General features: G+C 39.0%; 3 protein-coding genes across 4 annotated transcripts; 1 reads left to right on the top strand and 2 right to left on the bottom strand.

Moving 5' to 3' along the window:
- Nucleotides 1–6: 6 nt before the first annotated feature.
- On the bottom strand, nt 7–3,468 carry selenoh (selenoprotein H). Its single transcript, XM_083560678.1, has 5 exons — nt 3,340–3,468; nt 2,038–2,158; nt 1,512–1,654; nt 955–1,076; nt 7–802 (listed from the first exon to the last, which is right to left on the bottom strand). The coding sequence occupies exons 1-4, from the start codon at nt 3,428–3,430 to the stop codon at nt 970–972; spliced, it is 462 nt and encodes a 153-aa protein (XP_083416804.1). The 5' UTR covers nt 3,431–3,468; the 3' UTR covers nt 7–802; nt 955–969.
- A 5,096-nt stretch (nt 3,469–8,564) lies between these two features.
- mif (macrophage migration inhibitory factor) lies at nt 8,565–12,587 on the bottom strand. The gene is made up of 4 exons (XM_083561403.1): nt 12,556–12,587; nt 11,531–11,797; nt 11,076–11,248; nt 8,565–8,988 (listed from the first exon to the last, which is right to left on the bottom strand). The coding sequence occupies exons 2-4, from the start codon at nt 11,636–11,638 to the stop codon at nt 8,922–8,924; spliced, it is 348 nt and encodes a 115-aa protein (XP_083417529.1). The 5' UTR covers nt 11,639–11,797; nt 12,556–12,587; the 3' UTR covers nt 8,565–8,921.
- A 46-nt stretch (nt 12,588–12,633) lies between these two features.
- Nucleotides 12,634–18,032, top strand: LOC310737199 (uncharacterized protein). 2 transcript variants are annotated; one of them, XM_083561402.1, is made up of 5 exons: nt 12,634–12,832; nt 13,233–13,559; nt 13,790–13,971; nt 15,114–15,195; nt 16,318–18,032. In XM_083561402.1, exons 2-5 carry the CDS (start codon nt 13,265–13,267, stop codon nt 17,133–17,135), a joined length of 1,377 nt encoding a protein of 458 aa, XP_083417528.1. In that variant the 5' UTR covers nt 12,634–12,832; nt 13,233–13,264; the 3' UTR covers nt 17,136–18,032. The 2 variants fall into 2 exon arrangements, with proteins under 2 accessions (XP_083417528.1, XP_083417527.1); XM_083561401.1 differs by having other exon boundaries at nt 16,315–18,032.
- Nucleotides 18,033–19,573: the final 1,541 nt, after the last annotated feature.

The raw sequence follows: 19,573 nt of genomic DNA, 5'->3' as shown, positions 1-19,573 counted from the left end.
ACCATATTACACACAAGTTTTTATTCACATTGAACAGTGATCTACAGTTACTTTAATATACCAAAATATATACCATATTGCCGAAAATATGTGGACACCTGACCATCACACCCACACGTGGGTCTTTCATTAAAATGTTGCAAATTCCAAAGCTCATAAAATGTACAATGTCTCATTATGCTCTACAATTGCAATTTCCCTCTGCTGGAATTAAGGACTCAAACCGTTTTCAGCATGACGATGGTCCATTGCACAAAGCGAGCTCCCAGAAGACATGGTTTACTTATGGGATGAAGGTTCTTGCACCAGAGCGCTGACCTCAATCCCACTGAACACCTTTGGGATGAGCCAGAACTGAACTACGAAACAAAACATCATTGCCTGACCTTGCTAACATACTAAATGAACACAAAACTCCTAGAACCATGCTCTAAAATCTTGAAAGCCTTTTCCAGAGGAGTGGAGGTTACAAAGGTTGGACTTAACAGTCTAAAATAAGGTGTTCAACAAGCACACAGACGTAATGGACAGGGATCCTCATACCTTTGGCTATAATAGATGTATCAAACATTTCCCCATGGAGTAATTAAGCACACACACTTACACAAACTTCTGAACTAATAACAGTTTAACAGAACATAGAATACCAGTTTGTGAACTAAAATGAAAGTAAAGCAGATGATCATGAGGGGGCAGCAACAATCAAGGGCAGGATGCCAAACAAGTCATCAGAGAACAGACTGGAAGTAATCCTTTTGGTCCATCCTCATCATTATGCATCCTTGACACCCAAGATGATGAACTGGAAATCGAGACAAAAACATTTCATTTTGGTAAATGTCATTAATGTCTTGAAAAGATTTTGCAGTAGAATATGCAATCGATAGATTTTTTTATTCCAGAAACGTGTGAATCATTAACACTATGATTAAATCCATGAAATTCCTCACATACCTTTTCTCACAATATCTACTTGGTCTTCAGGGCATCCTCCAGTGCAGTCACAACCTCGGCAGGGTCTGGAAACTTCAGCTTACGGGGAGGACCTTTCTTGATACCAGTCCACAACACCACCTCTGTGGAAAGATATCGAGAGAAGCGATATACAATACGAGTTTTCACAAGGATGCTCTAAATAAAGCAGTTTATGATGTACTGTGAGGACAGAGTATGCCAAGATGTCTAAATTTGTCTAAGATTAAGTATTTCAATAAACATACATTTACTCATTGAAGTATAAGCTGTTTATGCATAAATATATACAGACTTGTAGCATTTTATGATCTTATATTGCATGACAACACTATGTACAATTCTTAAATTTGCCTTATGTACTGCCGGGAATTATGCAGTTTCATGGTGCACAGCCACAGGAAATTGTACAAATGTTCTGAAAATGCTTTATGACCACTACATTCAAGTGTACATCTAGCAATAAATTTTTTCCTGGGGTTTGTGCATGTATTTTTTTTTGCATATTTTTCCTGTTATGTGTTCAGCTGTGAAACTACCTTTGATCCCCTCTACGAGAGTGACTTCAAAGCTGTTGCGCCGAGGTTTTTGGGGGTTGAGCAGCACACGAAGTTCAGAACGTGAGGCCAAGAGTGCCTCACGCACCGCGTCGGCATTCCGCCCATACACACGTCAGCTTTTACTGTGCGAGACAAAGAAACGGAAACGTTCCACAATAAATATTGCAAATAAATGTACACACCAAGACCACCCGCTATTGGGATAAAAACAGATGCAATTGTACATGATATAACCAGACAATCAACCCAAATCAATGACCATGAACCTAATTATGTTCAGGTTTAAAAGCATGAATCAGAATTACACTTAGTTACTGTAGCCTCTTCCCCTTTTTTTTTTTTACCAAAATCATCAAGCATTTAATATAAAAATTGTCAAAAATCACATGCATCTGAACACAATTCTCAGTTTGCCTCGAAATTCAAATTCCTGCTGCACTGTTCCCTAATTATGTGGTAAAATCCACAACAAAATGTTCCACACCCTTCTACATTACACACTGACCAGTGTTCGATGACAACTCTCAGGCCTTCATCACCCTCCTGTTCAACCTCGTTTCCTTTCTCCTGCTTTTCCACAGGCTCGTCCTCTGCAACCTTGTCGGCCTTACGCTTTGCCCCACGACCTGCACACAAAAGTTACAGACAAATATATTGAGACTGTAGTGTGTTATACCAATAGCAGTGCAGTTGTCAAAAGAGCAGTAATTAATTTACCTAAAGTCTCTTTCGGAAAAACTTGGAAGTTTCATCATATAGAACTATTTACAGATTTTCTACATGAGACAAGAATTTCCTTGCCTCCATAATTATGCCCAAAATGCCCTGATTTTCTCTTGATCTTTTGTTTAGTTCAGTAGGAAGGTAGTTCCATACTTTGGTTTATGGGTAGTTTGGTCAGTTTAATAGTTTAATAAGAAGGTAGGTTGGTAGTTCAGTTCATTACTAGGTTGGTAATTATGCATTTTGTCAAGCAGGAGGCAAGTATTGGGGTGGTTTTGTAAGTGATTAGTATGTAGTTCAGTAAGCAGTATTTGGGTGGTTTGGTAGTTTGCAGGGTCAGTCGGTAGTTGGGTGGGTAGGTAGATGGGTTAATAGGTAGGTACATTAATTTATTCATCCTAGATGTGAATTCAGCACTCCAAAATCTCATTTAAATAATAATAAAAAAAACCCACCATTCTGACAGAGCTAACAATGTCCCTGATAAACATGTGCCTGGACGATCCTTAACCATTTAGTGGAAATGCACAAATACAGCACTAAACAACTAGTCAGTCCCAGACTCACAGAAACCTCATCACAAATATATAAGTATATTTTGTTACGTTTTAGGGGGGGATTATTCCTTTAAATAAATCTTGCCAGTCACTCTTGTGCAAGTCATGCAAATGTAATGGATCATATAGGAAACTCAAATGGATCATGCAAACTTAATGGATCATATGTATTATGTAGGATAATATAGAATACGATGATGCATTACTGTTACAGGTTATACTGCACTCAAGAGCACTCAGGATATTCTGCAAATGCATGTCAAACATGCCCAAATACCAAGCCTGGGTACAAGCCTGAACGTAGTAGCTATAATGCATTATATAAGATACAGAACTATGGGCTTGTATATGTGATACCACTAGATGGATTTCGAATACATATGAACTGCAATTTCGGAATGCGTCACTTATCTCATGTTTTATTTCACTTTTCTAATGTAAATTGGAGTATTTAGAGAGATGCATGTCTTACCTACGATATCAATCAGGTTACAAACAAACAAACAAACAAACAAACAAACGTGTACCTGCTTTAGCACGCGCCGCCATTCTCACGCACAACAGAGAAAAGTGTGGCGCGAGCCAATTTCGCCGGAAAAGAGCGGAGGCGCGCGACATCTAACGGTGGAGGAGAGACATGACCGCCTTTAATGCTCGCCGTCCACTTTATTAGGAACACCTGTACAGTATAGTCATGCAGCTGTCCAACCAGGCGATCACGTGACAGAAGCAAGCAGAATCTAGTCATGCGTATGCAGGTCAAGAGCTTGAAATAAACAGCAACAGATAATATATTTTCCTCAAATTTCCAGCTGTCAGGTTTTTATTAGCCAGTGCCCAGTGTAACTTTAATTCCCCAGTTCCCAGCTGGCAGGAGAGAAACTCAAAGGGTTGATTTGAAATGCTTTTCTGCTCGCCATGGATGTAAAGAGTAGTAACATCTAACTTAGACCTCAGCAGACGGGCTGGTTTTAATTTGCAGTATCAACTGAAAATTCAACGTTAATGAGAAACTATGGATGTGAAATATTTGACTTATTTGAGTTGACAGAAAAGCATCTCAGAACATACAACACTTTGAGTGCTGAAGTGGATGGACAATAAATGCAGAAGACCACATCAGGTTTCACTCCCATCAGCCAAAAAAAAGGACTCTGACTTGTTTTAGGTAGTTCGCTAGGTAGTTTGGTGGGTGGGTAGGTAGTTTGGTGGGTGGGTAGATAGGTAGTTTGGTGGGTGGGTAGGTAGTTTGGTGGGTGGGAAGGTAGGTAGGTAGTTTAGTGGGTGGGTAGATAAGTAGTTTGGTGGGTGGAAAGGTAAGTAGGTAGTTTGGTGGGTGGGAAGGTAGGTAGGTAGTTTAGTGGGTGGAAAGGTAGGTAGTTTGGTGGGTAGGTAGTTTGGTGGGTGGGTAGGTAGGTCGGTAGTTTGGTAGACTGGTAAGACATCAAGAAATCTTCAACTATAAGAACACGCATACTACAGACCAAATAGTTACAAGTTCACACACAGCCCAGTTTATAGAAACCGTATCTATTCCTCGTGTAGTAAAACCAAGATTTACATACACAAGATCCAGAAATAATCTTATTGCAGTTAAAACTGAAAAATGCCAGATAAACAAACACAACAAAGTTCTAAAGTTCGGTCTTTTAAACATTAGATCACTTGCACCCAAAGCACTGATTGTAAATGAGATGATCACAGAGAATAATCTCGATGCACTCTGTCTCACTGAGACCTGGATTAAACCAGGTGATTATATGGGTCTAAACACCGTCAGGATATGTTTATAAGCATGAGCCCCGTCAGACTGGTCGTGGGGGGGGTGTAGGAACCATTTATAGTGCTTCTCTTAATGTTAGTCAGAGATTAGGATTCAGCTTTAAATCATTTGAAGTGCTCGTTCTTAAAATTGCACTTTCAGACATCCATAGAAAACTCGCTCTGGTCACCGTGTACAGACCCCCAGGGCCCTACGCTGATTTTCTTCATGAGTTTGCTTGTTTTCTCTCAGACCTCCTGATCAGCTTTGATAAAGTGCTGCTTGTAGGAGATTTTAATATTCATGTAGATGATGAAAACGATGCCCTAGGATTATCATTTGTCGATTTACTAAACTCTTTTGGAGTTAAACAAAATGTCACCAGACCAACCCACCGTTTTAACCACACACTAGACTTAATAATATCCCACGGAGCAGACGTCACTGATATAAATATTTTACCTTAGAATGATGACATCACAGACCATTATCTCCTACTGTACACACTACCGGTAGAGCAGATTAACCGTGTTTCACCACGGTATCGACTTGGTAGGACTATTATTCCAACCACTAAGGACAGATTCATAAATAACCTGCCTGATTTATCTCAGTTTCATATTAAACCCATAACTGCTGATCATCTTGATGAGATGGCAAACAACATAGACCTTATCCTCACTAGCACTTTAGACACTGTTGCCCCCATCCGGTTAAAAAAGGTTCGAGAACAAGCACCTGCACCTTGGTATAATAGTCATACGCATGCCCTAAAGAGAACAGCACGTAATCTGGAGAGAAAATGGAGGAAAACTAAATTGGAGGCATTTAGAATTGCGTATAAAGACAGTATGCTGAGCTACAGACAGGCGCTAAAAGCTGCTAGAGCTAAACACCTGAGCAAACTCATAGAAAATAACAAAAACAACCCCAGGTTCCTTTTCAGTACAGTCGCTAAATTAACAACAAATCAGGGATCTGAAAAATGTGTTCCATCACAGTTTAGTAGTGAAGACTTTATGAATTTCTTCACTGAAAAAATAGATAACATTAGAAAAACAATTGTGGCAGTTCAACCTCTGACAGCATCTCCCGACACAATCGTACTTACAACCCCACAACTACACTGTTTTACATGTATAGGACAGGAAGAGCTGTATGATGCTATTATGAAAGCTAAATCAACAACATGTCAGTTAGATCCAATTCCCACTAAACTACTGAAGGAAGTGTTATATACAGCTGGTGAGCCTCTTTTAAATATTATTAACTCCTCACTATCGTTAGGTCATGTCCCTAAATCCCTCAAGTTAGCAGTTATTAAGCCCCTCATTAAAAAACCTAATCTGGATCCAAACACGCTATCGAATTACAGACCAATTTCAAATCTCCCATTTATGTCTAAGATTTTAGAAAAGATTGTCGCTGCCCAGCTATGTAACCACTTGCAGGAGAACAATATCTTTGAAGAGTTTCAGTCAGGTTTTAGGCCCCATCATAGCACAGAAACTGCTCTAGTTAAAATCACTAACGACCTGTTTTTAGCTTCAGACCAAGGCTACATCTCCCTATTAGTTTTACTAGATCTTAGTGCTGCGTTCGACACTATAGATCATGATCTTCTCCTCGATCGCTTACCATTTCGTAGATTTAAATGGAGAGCTATCCAGAATAATGCTAGTAAATTATGGCGTGCCACAAGGGTCAGTTCTGGGACCCCTGCTTTTTACAATATACATGCTTCCATTAGGAAATATTATTAGAAGGCATGGAATTAGCTTCCATTGTTATGCTGATGATACCCAGCTATATATTTCATCCAAACCAGGCGATACAGCTCAATTAGCTCGCATAACTGAGTGTGTTGAAGAAATAAGAGATTGGATGACCCATAACTTTCTGCTATTAAATTCTGATAAAATGGAGATTTTGCTCATCGGCCCAAAAAATAGTACACAGAAGCTCCAGCATCTCAGCCTGCATTTAGACGGTTGTTCTGTAACTACTAGTTCAACGGTAAAAGACCTGGGAGTTATTTTAGACAGCAACTTATCTTTTAAAAATCACATCAATCAAGTTACAAAAACAGCCTTCTTTCACCTTAGAAATATTTCTAAGCTAAGAAATATGTTATCTATATCTGATGCAGAGAAGCTCGTCCATGCGTTTATGACCTCTAGAATAGACTACTGTAATGCATTACTAGGTGGATGTCCTGCATCATTAATAAACAAGCTTCAGTTAGTTCAGAATGCAGCAGCAAGAGTTCTTACTAGGTCAAGAAAATACGATCATATAACCCCAATCTTATCGTCCCTACACTGGCTTCCTATTAAGTTTCGAATAGACTACAAACTACTGCTACTCACTTATAAAGCACTAAATGGTTTGGCTCCCATGTATCTATCCAGTCTCTTAACACGCTACAATCCGTCACGCTCCCTGAGATCTCAAAACTCTGGGCTTCTAGTAGTTCCTAGAATAGCAAAGTCCACTAAAGGCGGTAGAGCATTTTCACATTTAGCTCCTAAACTCTGGAATAGTCTTCCTGACAGTGTTCGGGGTTCAGATACACTCTCCCAGTTTAAGTGCAGATTAAAAACATATCTTTTTAGCAAAGCCTACACATAACACACATCACACACATCACATCACAACCTTGTGCTCCAGAACATCTGATCACATGCACATTATCAACTTGTGCTGTTAATATCATGAACAGCAGCTACGCTAATTCCTCTCCACTGCTTCTCTTTCTCTCCCCATCCCGAGGCATCCTGAGGTTTGGCCAGCTCCAGTCACGTCCCACCTCGTGAAGATTATGGACCTATGGATGATCATGGAGAAGTAGATGCCGAGTGTTTAAAGGCCCTGGCATGGAGAAGTTGATGCTGGATCTATGATGATCACAAATTGTTCTGTATTGTTGAAAGATTTATGACCAAACTTTTGATGTCACCCATATGAGGATGGGTTCCCCTTTGAGTCTGGTTCCTCTCAAGGTTTCTTCCTCATATCATCTAAGGGAGTTTTTCCTTGCCACTGTCGCCACGGCTGCTCATCAGGGACAAACACACACCATTCACCTTCACTGTTGTTTTCTGTAAAGCTGCTTTGAGACAATGTCTGTTGTGAAAAGCGCTATACAAATAAACTTGACTTGACTTGACTTTGGTGTTTGTGTTGGTAGTTAGTTTGGTCGGTGGGTGGGTAGTTTGGTGGATACGAGTGGTGGACAGTAATGAAGTTAATTTAATTTGTTATTGTACTTAAGTAGCTTTTTTATGTATTTGTACTTTACTGAAGTATTTCCATTTGGCGAGACTTTTACTTCAGTTTCACTACATTTTAAGGTCAAATATAAGACTTTTTACTCAACTACATTTTGTGAAATCAGTCGTTCCTTTTTATTTATGATGATAAAAATTTTATATATATTATAAATATAGATTTTTCTTTTACCATTTCTGGCAATAGCCAAAAAAGGATTTGAGGGTTTTTTTTGAGCACAGGACCACTGAAGTTAAACATTCTGAAATACTAAAACCAGCATGTCACAATTTATTTAGCCAGTGTTTGACGTTTGAGGCTTGTATCAACCACACTTTTATACAACAGTAACAAACTGTACTTATAAATGAAGTGGTACCATCAACAGTGCATCTATTTTACAGAATGCATTTATAAAATATTATATAAGGTACATAATTTGTATTGTAGTGTCTTTGGTTATGGTAAATTTCAGTTTTTACTCAGTCTTTTTGTACACAGTGTAACGTCTATAAATAACTATAAACATGCATTCCCTGGACTAACACAATTACTAGTAACACAGTGTAATGCAAAAATACACCCTGCATTGGATGCCAGTTTACCATACACTTACTTCTTACACACTGATACACCCCTGAGAGCAGTTTAGTGCCAATAACCTACCTGAAAACCCTAAACAGACCCACACAAACCCAGGAACATTCACAGACAGTAGAATAAGCTCATTCATAAATCTTTTAATAATGGTTATAATTTTATTATGTGCATCAAGCCTTATCTAATCACAAAAACACATGTAAGGCAGCAGGATAAATCAAATTCATACTTTTCTTTAGATATTAGACCCAATCAGAGAATTATATTTCATATTTATTTTGTATTTCTGCAATGCTTGTGAATTAACATTAAGATCTTAACAGCAAACAAATTTACATGGAACTGTTATAAACTACAATTCATTAAAAGGAAATCTACATTAAGTGCTGTGTAGGGCATTATATCTCTAGTACTCTGCTGTTTGTTAACTGCTGAAGGAATGGATGAAATGGTAATGGTTGAGAAGATCCAGCTCATTTAACCAAAGGTGGAGTTGTTCCAGGCCACGTTTGATGCTTCCATGTCGAAAAAGTTGATGTAGATCCTTAAAAAACAAACGATAACAAAACACAGTGCTGTTTAATTCTCAAATCCAAAAAATGAATAATGTTCTAGAACATATCTTTATTGCTATCTTCAAACAATGAGTGAAGAACAACCCCTTCCTGAAACACTCATTTCTTTCTGTTTGTTTTTATGTATTTCTGAAAATGTATAACAGCAGACTGGTTTATATGTTCACACTCGTTCTGATGCTACGTTCAAACCTCTGCAAGTTGCCAGTCGCTGTACTCTGTGCTGTCCAGTAGGTGTTCCTACTACTGGTTACCATAGTAACTTTTATCAGCAACTAGCATTCCACAGCCGACAACAAAGCAGAAGGGTAATCGTGTGTAGTTTACTGTTCTCACTAACATATAACCAAATATATCCATATTTGCATACAGTGAAAGGCACACACCTAATCACCACCGATCTGATAGCATCGTAAGTGCATGTGTGAACGCAGCTTAATACGTTATAGTTTCTATATCTTATTCAGTGCAACTTGGATAAAACACAATCTAAGCCATGTGAAAAAAGTGTACAGTGCCTGTCAAAACGCTCTGCCTGCACATTCTGTTTTTTTAATATGCTACAAACTAGATAATTTAGTTGTATGAAGATTTACTTTGACCAAATTGTGGCACCTGACAGTAGGTGGGATATATAAGTATCCCATAATATATAATATTATATTACTAATACATTCCACCCACTAACAGGTGCCACAACAATGCTAGGGGGATAGAAATGTAACTAGAGTTAGTGCAGGGTCAATCCTCTCCGAACTTTTCCTTCCTTGGACGAACAGCAGCTAAAGATAGCGCTATTGATTATTTAGAGTTTTTATGCATGCACAAAACAAATCTTATTTCCGGTACGGAATGAAGCTGCACTAACTCTTGTTTATTTATTTATACCTCTGGCATTGTTGTGCATGTTTTGAAGTTTAAAAAAATAAAAATAAATTAATTAATTAATAAATAAACACGCACACACACACACACACACACACACACACACACACACACACACACACACACACACACACACACACACACACACACACCAGATTCTCACTCTCCAGTGTTCTGTATTGTTTAAAGACTATAATCACACTCTTGATTTCACCCAAATGAGGATGGGTTCCCCTTTTGAGTCTGGTTCCTCTCAAGGTTTCTTCCTCATAACATCTAAGGGAGTTTTTCCTTGCCACAGTCGCCACGGCTGCTCATCAGAGATAAATACACATCGTTCACCTTAACTGTTCAATTGTGTAAAGCTGCTTTAAGACAATGTCTGTTGTGACTTGACTTGACCAGGTTACACTTAATTTTTATTTAAAGAATGTTCATTCACACTCTTGGCATCCAGACAGTTCATTTCTCCAAACATTCAGCTGGAATACTTTGTCATGCCCCATGTAAAACTTGCCAAAAGTGTTTAAAGGTCCGATTGTTTGCTCTGTAAATAACACTTCAGAGCTTTGGCTCATTGTCTTGTTGTATGGTGAAGTGGATTCCAATAAGCCACAGTTCAGATGTAATTGCAAGGTGTTAAAGTATAGAACGGTAGCCATGTTGGTTCAGTTGTCCTTTCACCCGGATTAAACCATTGCTCCACAACATCCCCAAACCATTAGGCTTCCACCTCTATGTTTTTAATGTGGGGTGAGGCAGTCTGCTAACATCTCCACTGTTCCTTATCATACATAAGTAGGCAAAATCTCCACAAATCTTTTTTAGTCATTCACTGTTCAATTCTTTTAACAAGTCTGCTGCATATAAGCAGAAAAAACATTCATGAAATGTTTATTTAACATTTATAAAAGGTATCTTCAGTACAACAAATGAAGTTGCTAGAGCATCTGCCTTTTACTCAGACTTCAGGTTCGAGAAGTTTGGAGGGGTTCAGTAACTCCTCTTCATCACACCACACCTCTGTTGATTATATTCCCATCACATCCCTCCTCATCAGGCTTTATTCCATACTTCCCATCATGTACTAATGCCATCCTAACCAAGCCTGATGCCCCTTTCTGCTGTAAGATAGCCAGTATTTATGGACATGTGGTGTATTGCGTGTCACCTGTCTGGTGAGATGCCCAGGTGTTTATTCAGCATTCCCATGAGCAGTTTGGAGTACTGTTTGTTCTGCGATCCTCCGATCTTTCCGATGCTGTGGAGGGAGCAGAGGGCACATGGGTCTGCTTTGCCCCCGAATATCATCATCTGATCTGGGATGATGTGCACAGCGATGTACTGGGAGGAAGAAAAATGATTACATCTCAGTCTCATTTATTGGGAACATATAGGCCATGTGTATAATAATACAAACCATCACACATTATGGGGATGAAGAAACAAAGGATGAAGAGGACAAATATCATAAGAGGGCGCAAATAATCAGTAGAATAAGTAGAAATTTACACACACACACACACACACACACACACACACACACACACACACACATATATATATATATATATACCTATAAATTCACACTCTGGCCTATTTAGTTGAGCACGAGCTCCCACTCACATTGGCTGGTTTCCCCGTGGCTTTAGCAAGCTCCTGGGTCAATTCAGACATCAATCCTGCAGGAACTGCATCTTTCGAAACATTTGTATTGACCACGAACATCGGCATGACGTCAGGCTTCTTTTATTATTCCGTTAAACGAAAAACAGGAAAAAGAAAACCGATACACTGTGTCTACACCAGAGTTCCGGATACAGAGAATCACCCTGTGCACGTTCTTGGTCCACGCGTTTCTCTTAAGCCCCGCCTTCTGCGCACAGCAGCCCGCTGGTTGGACAGATACAACGTCAATCAAATTACCGTAAAATAACGAGTATAAAAAAAAAAGACTGCAGTAGGTCCAAAAAGTATATATATACTGTAGAAGAAATATAAATATCTAAATATGTTTTACATTTAAGTTGCGATTTAACTTAACAATGAAAGTGAATGATATTTTTTTTCGTACTACATGTTCCCTAACGAATAGTGAAAAACACAATAAAAGCTTTTTACAATTTATTTGCCTTTTTTTTTTTTTTTTTTTTACATTGTTTTAGTAATTATTAGCCATTATATATATATATATATATATATATATATATATATATATATATATATATATATATATATATATATATATATATAATGAATATATAACACTTTATGTGCAAATTAATTAATTAATTTCTGTTTGACCATTTTTATTTTATTACAAATATTAAAACCCTCATGCAAAATTAAAACCCTCAACACATAAGACATCTATCTATCTATCTATCTATCTATCTATCTATCTATCTATCTATCTATCTATCTATCTATCTATACACATAATAAATTATATAAAAATAATATATTTGTTCATATATATATATATAAAACTCCCTATATTTTTTTAAACCTAAACTATTTATTTTTTCTAATATTATCACTTTCCTTCTTAGTTTTAATGTTTATTCTTATTACATATTACATAAATGTATATATCAATCACAATATCAATATTCGACATTTAAAACAGTGAGAACGTTTCTAATACTTACGAGCCCCAATGTATGCGCATGCGCATCTGTGCCTTTCAAGGGAAAATCTGGTTTCGTTTCAATCTGCTCTCTCTGTAGATGTAGTGTGCACAGAGTAGGGTGTAGTAAACATTATATAACACGGTAACATAGCAAACTTAATAAAGGAAGAAAGGTTTGGTTTTGGGACACGTCCCGTACCGTAGGCGAGAATTAAAAGCACTTAAGGTTCAGAAGGTGGAATACAGAGCCTGGATTCTTATTCGGTTTGAGGTTTTACCAGTGTGAACGGAAAAGGGTAAAAAAAACTAGATTATTTTGTGAGTGTGAGCGGAGAGTAGATCAGACAGGGTGTGCTGTAATGTTTTTTTGTAAGCAGTGTTTGTGTGTGTGTGTGTGTGTGAAGTTGTTTAATACGGGCTTATTATTAGAGTAAATAGTAACAATAATAATTATAAGGTTTCAAAACATGTGTATTGGTTAAAAAATGAATTAAGGAGTCTATGAGGGTATTTGAGAGGTTATGTAACCGAGTGCATGGGTTTGTTTTTGGGCAAACTTTTCACCCTGTGCCTCCTGACCTCCTGAGATCGGTGTTAACCCTCAAAAAATGATCTGCATGAAGATATTCTTGGAATATTTATTAATGGATTCAATAATAATAAATAATAAATAAATATCTATGCATTCTACTGCAGTGTAGTGTGCGTTGGCTGGTGCGTAAAGCGCCATGGCGGACTCGGTGAAGACGTTCCAGGCGCATCTGACCGCCGTGATGGACAGCCTGGTGCGCGCCTCCGTGTGCGAGATCACCAAGCTGTTCGAGGACACGGTGAACGACTACCTGGTGGAGATCTCGCTCAACCGCAAGGAGAACGAGGCCCTGAAGCTGCGCCTGAGGCTCACCGAGAACAAGCTGCGCAACGAGCGCAAGTACGGCCTCGCCTGGGCGGCCGGGCGGCGCACTGCCGGTCTGCTCGGCGCGGACGAATCCGGCGCAGCGAAAAAGCGCAAGCTGGAAACGAGTAAGCACAGGCGCAGTTCATTCATTCTACTACTTCTATTACTGCGAATGAGTTGTGGTGCAGCTCTAAACTTCCAGATGTTTGTGCAACGCAAACAGTGAGGAAGTGGAGTGTAATGGCGACCTGCTCCTCAGTTCTCATTTTTTTCTCCTTCTTCTCCTCTGCTCTGTCTTGCTGTCTCACTCATTTCACTCCCTCCCCCTTCCTGATCTCCTCTCCCTCCCTTTCAGGAGGCAAGCAGGCCAAGGAGTGGAGTGCTGGAGCGTGGGAGGAGGGGGTTGGAGGAGCGAAGAACAAGAGGAGGGACATGTGCCGAGCACGTCCACCAACCACTGTGGAAGGAGAGGAGCAGGAGGAGGAGAGGAGACACGTCTCCAGCGAGAGAAAGGAGGTGGCTTCGGTTAAGGAGGAGGTGAGCAGCCAATCAGAGACAGAAGAAGCCAAGAGGGATAGATAAGGAGAGTGATGGCAGGAGGGAGGGAGGAGAGAGAAAGAGTATAATGGAGGAAGGGAGAGTAGGAGGAAAGCGTAAGGAAGGATTGAGAAGAAGGAAACAATGCAGGAGCAGCGAAAAGGAGAGAACCTGAAATTCGAGTGCAGAATGTATAGGCGCAGGAAACTGAAGCGTGGTTGGATGTGAAACGTACAAAGTTTGAGATGCAGATAAAACATATAGGTTGAGAGAGAGATTCAGCGAGACGGACAGATGGTGTGAATCAGCCGAGGAACCTTTTATATATATATATATATATATATATATATATATATATATATATATATATATATATATATATATATATAAAAGGATAACAAACATATACACTGATTCATTTCCCTTAGCCCCCCGTAACCCATATCACTCTGACTAGCATCACATATGTTATTACTTAGATACCATTTTATTACCTGGTCGTTTTCCAACCATAAAAATGGGCCTGGAGAGCACAAAAGAATAACGGTGTAGAGAATGCAACACGGTGTAATGATTTAATGATGTGTATCATGGACGTTTGTGATTCAAATTGTGCACATCACAATCACCGTAATCTATTATTAGTACTTGTAATGCAATTGCACTCTTTTGTGGAGAGTCTCTAAAATCATCTGAAGCCCGAAGTACCTTATAAGGTCACATGACTGCTTTAAAACATTGAAATGGCACTCTTTAGTAGTAACACCAGAGACCACAGAAATCAGACATTTTAGCCACCTTTGGAACTCTATTTCTGCTACATTATGTTCCAGGCAGCCATTGTGAAACCCACTTTATTGTTAAATTCTGACTCATTCTAGATCATAACACAAATATCATAAATTTAATTGAATCACATTGCACCCTACATTAAAGCTTATACTTGCCTGGTTGCCAGCTATATGAATTGCCCCCACTGGGGTTTGATATATGTGACAACATTTTCCTTGTAATTGTGTGTGTATGTGCAATATATAAATAACGTATGTGTATATAAATTATGTATGCTGTATGCAACTCAGGTTGCAGGATTGGCTGTATATAAATACAACGCTCTGTTATTTCTGTGTGTATTCGATCAGAATGATGTATACAGGTGCGAGTCAGTGAGGCTGCTGCAGGAGGCACTGCAGATGAGCCAGCCGGAAAACAACTCGGCACACGGTGAGCACCACAAGGCAGCATGTGGGTAAGAGAAGGCGTGTAGCTGTGTGCTCCGTGTGGGATGTAGAAAGTGGCAGCTTTGCGCTGTAAAATGGATATGCTTGGACGGCTCCTGAGATATTATATCATACTGCTGCTGAAAACATTTCAACTTCGAAATTTTCAATAGCTGATCCTATAACAATGAGTACACCGGCGTAAAATGGAGACGATTTAATTGTGCCATGTATTTGGTCATTTGGTATTTAATCTGGTGTGCTTCAGTGTTTTTACATTGGGTTTCTAATGGGTTTCCTCAGGGTTCCTACACATTTTTCATTTCAAAATTCCATACTTTTCCAGACTCAAATACACATAAATACTCAAATAACTCAAAATACTCAAAACTCAAATATATTTTGGCCATATCCACACTACGAAAACGTAGCTTTTTGAAAATGTTCTCTAAATTGGATACATTTGAAGACACTGTTTTCACACCGAGAAAATCGAGGCTTTCGAAAACAACGACACGTTTTTAGTGATAGCTGTGATGTTTCAAACAGCCGGAAAGTAATTAAAAATGCTAGGCTGAAAACGACGCAGGTGATAGTGTGCTACGATTTACTCATTATTCGAGCGGTTTCAGACCTTTGTGTGGATGAGCAACTTTTGGGAAATAATTGAAAACCAAAGTGTGGAGGCGGAGCGTTTTTAGACGAAAACGCAGTTTTTATTAAAAAAAAAACATTTTTTTTTTTTTACAAATTCTTAATTTTATATTTTAGAAAACTGAATGGGGCAAAAGTATGGAAACACAAATACTTTTCAGTACTCCGTGTTCTTTTTTACATACTTATCCAGACACGGAAAATCAGTCAACCAAAATGTGTAGGAACCCTGTTTTCCTCAATGGAGTGTTATTCCCATTTATCCTGCTTCATACCCAGTGTTCCTGGTTAGCGCTAGCATTAATGCCATTATGAACAGCTTAAGGAGGTTACTGAAGAAGAATGAATGTAGACAGTAAAATACAGCTAATATCACAATGGCACAATCAAGGAAGATTATACAGCGATCCATACGTTACATTGAGACACAGTTTTTAGTTATTACATTTGTGTGTCTTTTGGTTTTTAGAAGATTTGGATCCCGTCTCTACCGGTCCTGGATCGGCTGTGGTCGAGGTATGGGAGCAACCCAATCTCTCAGCCATACCTCCAAACAGCAGCGACGAGTTCAGCGGGTTAGAAACTGCTTTAAAGGCTGAGTGTGTGACGGAGGAGGCAGGACCCACACTGACCAGCCCGGACCATGCTCCGGATCGAGCAGAAGGTGTAGAATTCATTGGCCTGGATGGTTTGTGCAGCTCTCAGCAGGACCCTGCATCCTCGAAATGTGAAGCCAACTCTGCTAAGTTAGCCACTGGGAGTCACGGAGAAGAGGAGGAGGAATCAGGTCGAGAAGGAGGGGACTTGCTACATTTCTGCCCTCAATGCGGTGGTGGCTTTAATTCGGCCTCGGACCTAGCTGAACACGCATGCCCGTTGGCCGAGGAACGTTTCCAGTGCTCGACATGTGGCCAGGCCTTCAGTCACGCATGGAGCTTGAAGAGCCACGAGTGCGTACAGTCGGGCGAGCAACCGCACTGCTGCGAACTCTGTGGGAAACGCTTTACACACTCGCGCTCCCTCGAGCGCCACCAGCTGGTCCACACGGGCGAGCGGCCACACCGTTGCCCACAATGCGGCCGCAGTTTCAGTCGCCTGGGCAATCTCGAGCGGCACCAGCGCATCCATACGGGCGAGCGGCCGTACGAGTGCGGGGCATGCGGCAAACGCTTCAGTCGTATCGAGTACCTCAAGCGGCACCAGCAGATCCACAGCGGAGAGAGGGGAGAAAGGAACCAGGTGCTCAGTGACACAGAGCTTAAACACAATCAATGCTTCTCCAGCTCCTAATAAACTGTGTAATACTTGATCTAATTTTTCATCCAGCTTTAAAGACCCAAAACTCATGAATGTCCTCAGACCCTTAAAGCTGAATAGGGTCTCCTAGGGCTGCACAATATGTATATCATGTAGTAATCATTATTACAGGTTTAGCTTTTGCAGCATTGATATCGGAGAAGCCTTCGTAGTTCAAATGACTTTCACAAACTTTTTTAAAATTATTTTTATTTTTTTACCTGGGAGTTTTGTGGCCATGCCAGAGCTTCCAGATAAAATTTCTGTAGGTGTGTTTTGGGAAATCCTGGCATTGGTGCAATCTTTACATTACTCCATACCATACTAATTTAGTGTGTCCTTGTTTAAATATGAATTACAGCAGATCTTCACACATCACAGGCTCACCAATTTTTCAGTTGTTTTTCAGTTACAGTTGTACTATTTTGTCCATTATTTTATTGCTTTAATGTTCCACCTTTTCCTGAATTTACCCACCCTGAAAACAAACAAGGTTCTCAGATAAGACCACACACATTACACAATCATGCGAGTAAAAATACACCTTGTCATGTGCATCACACTCTTAGTCATACAGTTAGGCGTCTTCTACGGCTTCTTCTTCCTCAGCCAGAGCTAGAGTAAAATCCATATTTCTTCTGTCAGCCTAATCGCTGAACTTCTACCATGTATAGTTTGACTCCATGTGAAGCTTTCTTTGAACTTCATTTGTGTCTGGGTGAATTCTGGAATAACACGAACTCCAATAAACTCCAATGTCTGTTTGTAGTAAACAAAGTAAACATGTTTCAGGAACGAGTTTCTATGTTAACTGGGTCTTTGTATCACACATGATCAGGAACTTGCTTTATATCCATTGGAGGTTTGAATATAAAGAATATCATTTGCTCATTTGCAGTTCTATTTATTTCACAGCACTTATTATTAGATGGTAAATACAAATGTGGACTAATTTGTTTTTTAGAAAAGTAAGGTTGTAGGAAATTGTGATGTGTTTATACAGTATAAAGTGGGTTTATGAATAAGTATAAAAAAGATAAAAAAAGATTTTGGTAATTGAAAACACACAAATCTTCATTTTTAGTTGTATAAAATTGTTGAAAATAACAGTGATGTAGTGTCTGGGTGTGTGAGTTTATTAAACTAATGGAGAGTTGATTAATAGAAAAAACAACAGTAATTCCAGTAGCAGTGGTAATTTGGTGTGCAATTTACTAATGGTATGTATGAAAGAAAAATAGTGACATGATCGGGACTGAAATAAATAAGAAAATGGAGAATGTAATGAATCAAACCCATGTAAAACTAACCACATGAGGAAAGAATGGCTTTAGAAGTGATTTAAAGCTTAGGTCGAATCATAGTCCACTTTCTTCCATTCAACAAAAAATATATATTTATAATACATCCAAATACAGAGTGAGGGACTTGGCAGCGCTTCCATCACTCCATGGCCGAGCTATCACTACATTTTTGCAGTTTTTCCAATATATTTTTGCATATTTTCAGCAAAAATAAACATGCCCTTAGTTTTCTCACAGAAATGTGTCAGGTTACCAATATATCTATCTTTTAAAATATTGTATTAACATAAAGATATCAAAACCTTGAGCTCATTAGTTTTGCCTATTAATACTCACCGATCGGTAATTTCTAGAAATATCGGCAAAATCTCATAGTTTTTCCGGGTTGCACCTGCGCTGGAGTGGCTTACAAAGTCCGATGCCATTTTACAGTACGATAGCGGCCTCTAGAGGTGAATCTCTGATGCCACGTGCTGTTTGGCTTGACACGTGAGACTGCGTGCTGTAGCTCATTCATGTTCACAGTGCATTAACTAAAGTTAACAGATAACATGAAAATTAACTTTATTTAAAAATGTATTAGTAAATGTTGAAATTAACAAAAAAATAATAATTAGTATTTATTAAGCATTTGTTTACTTTAGTTAATGTTACACATGGAATCTTATTTTAAAGCTTTACCATTTCACATAAATCCAGTCATACTTAAAATGGCCATCTTTAAATGTTTTCACAAAGGCTAGAGCATTAAAATTATTTTTTTTTTTTATAAAGTTCAGTACTATATATCCAATATTGATCTAGCATCCATATTATTATTCATTTATCTTTAAGTACGGTTCGACCTAGCTATGAGTATCGGTCAAATTCTTTGTCAGTCAACCTCTACTCTACTCACCACTGTCTTGCTTTTATTGCTCATTAATACAGTCACTTGAGTTGTCTATTCATCACATCCTTGTAATTTGATTATTGGCCTGAATTTGAAATGGTTAAATCAGACCTGATTGAGTAAAAGACAGGAGGTGGAGCTGGAGGTAGCTGAGTTGAAAATGTTGAGGTTTTCGTTGGGAGTGATGAGGATGGACAGGATTAGAAATAAGTTTATTAGAGGGACAGCGCATGAAG

Source organism: Silurus aristotelis (genome assembly GCF_946808225.1).
Source record: "Silurus aristotelis genome assembly, chromosome: 14".
Lineage (NCBI taxonomy): Eukaryota > Metazoa > Chordata > Actinopteri > Siluriformes > Siluridae > Silurus > Silurus aristotelis.
This window is presented reverse-complemented; position numbering and strand designations above follow the sequence as displayed.

Excerpts from the sequence above, each read along its gene's own strand:
- mif (XM_083561403.1), bottom strand. The coding sequence starts at position 11,638 with ATGCCGATGTTCGTGGTCAATACAAATGTTTCGAAAGATGCAGTTCCT. Across the intron at positions 11,249-11,530 it reads CCACGGGGAAACCAGCCAAT|TACATCGCTGTGCACATCAT; the intron begins GTGAGTGGGAGC and ends TCTTCCTCCCAG. Across the intron at positions 8,989-11,075 it reads CTGGGCATCTCACCAGACAG|GATCTACATCAACTTTTTCG; the intron begins GTGACACGCAAT and ends TTGTTTTTTAAG.
- LOC310737199 (XM_083561401.1), top strand. The coding sequence starts at position 13,265 with ATGGCGGACTCGGTGAAGACGTTCCAGGCGCATCTGACCGCCGTGATG. Across the intron at positions 13,972-15,113 it reads TGGCTTCGGTTAAGGAGGAG|AATGATGTATACAGGTGCGA; the intron begins GTGAGCAGCCAA and ends GTATTCGATCAG. Across the intron at positions 15,196-16,314 it reads GGAAAACAACTCGGCACACG|AAGATTTGGATCCCGTCTCT; the intron begins GTGAGCACCACA and ends TTTGGTTTTTAG.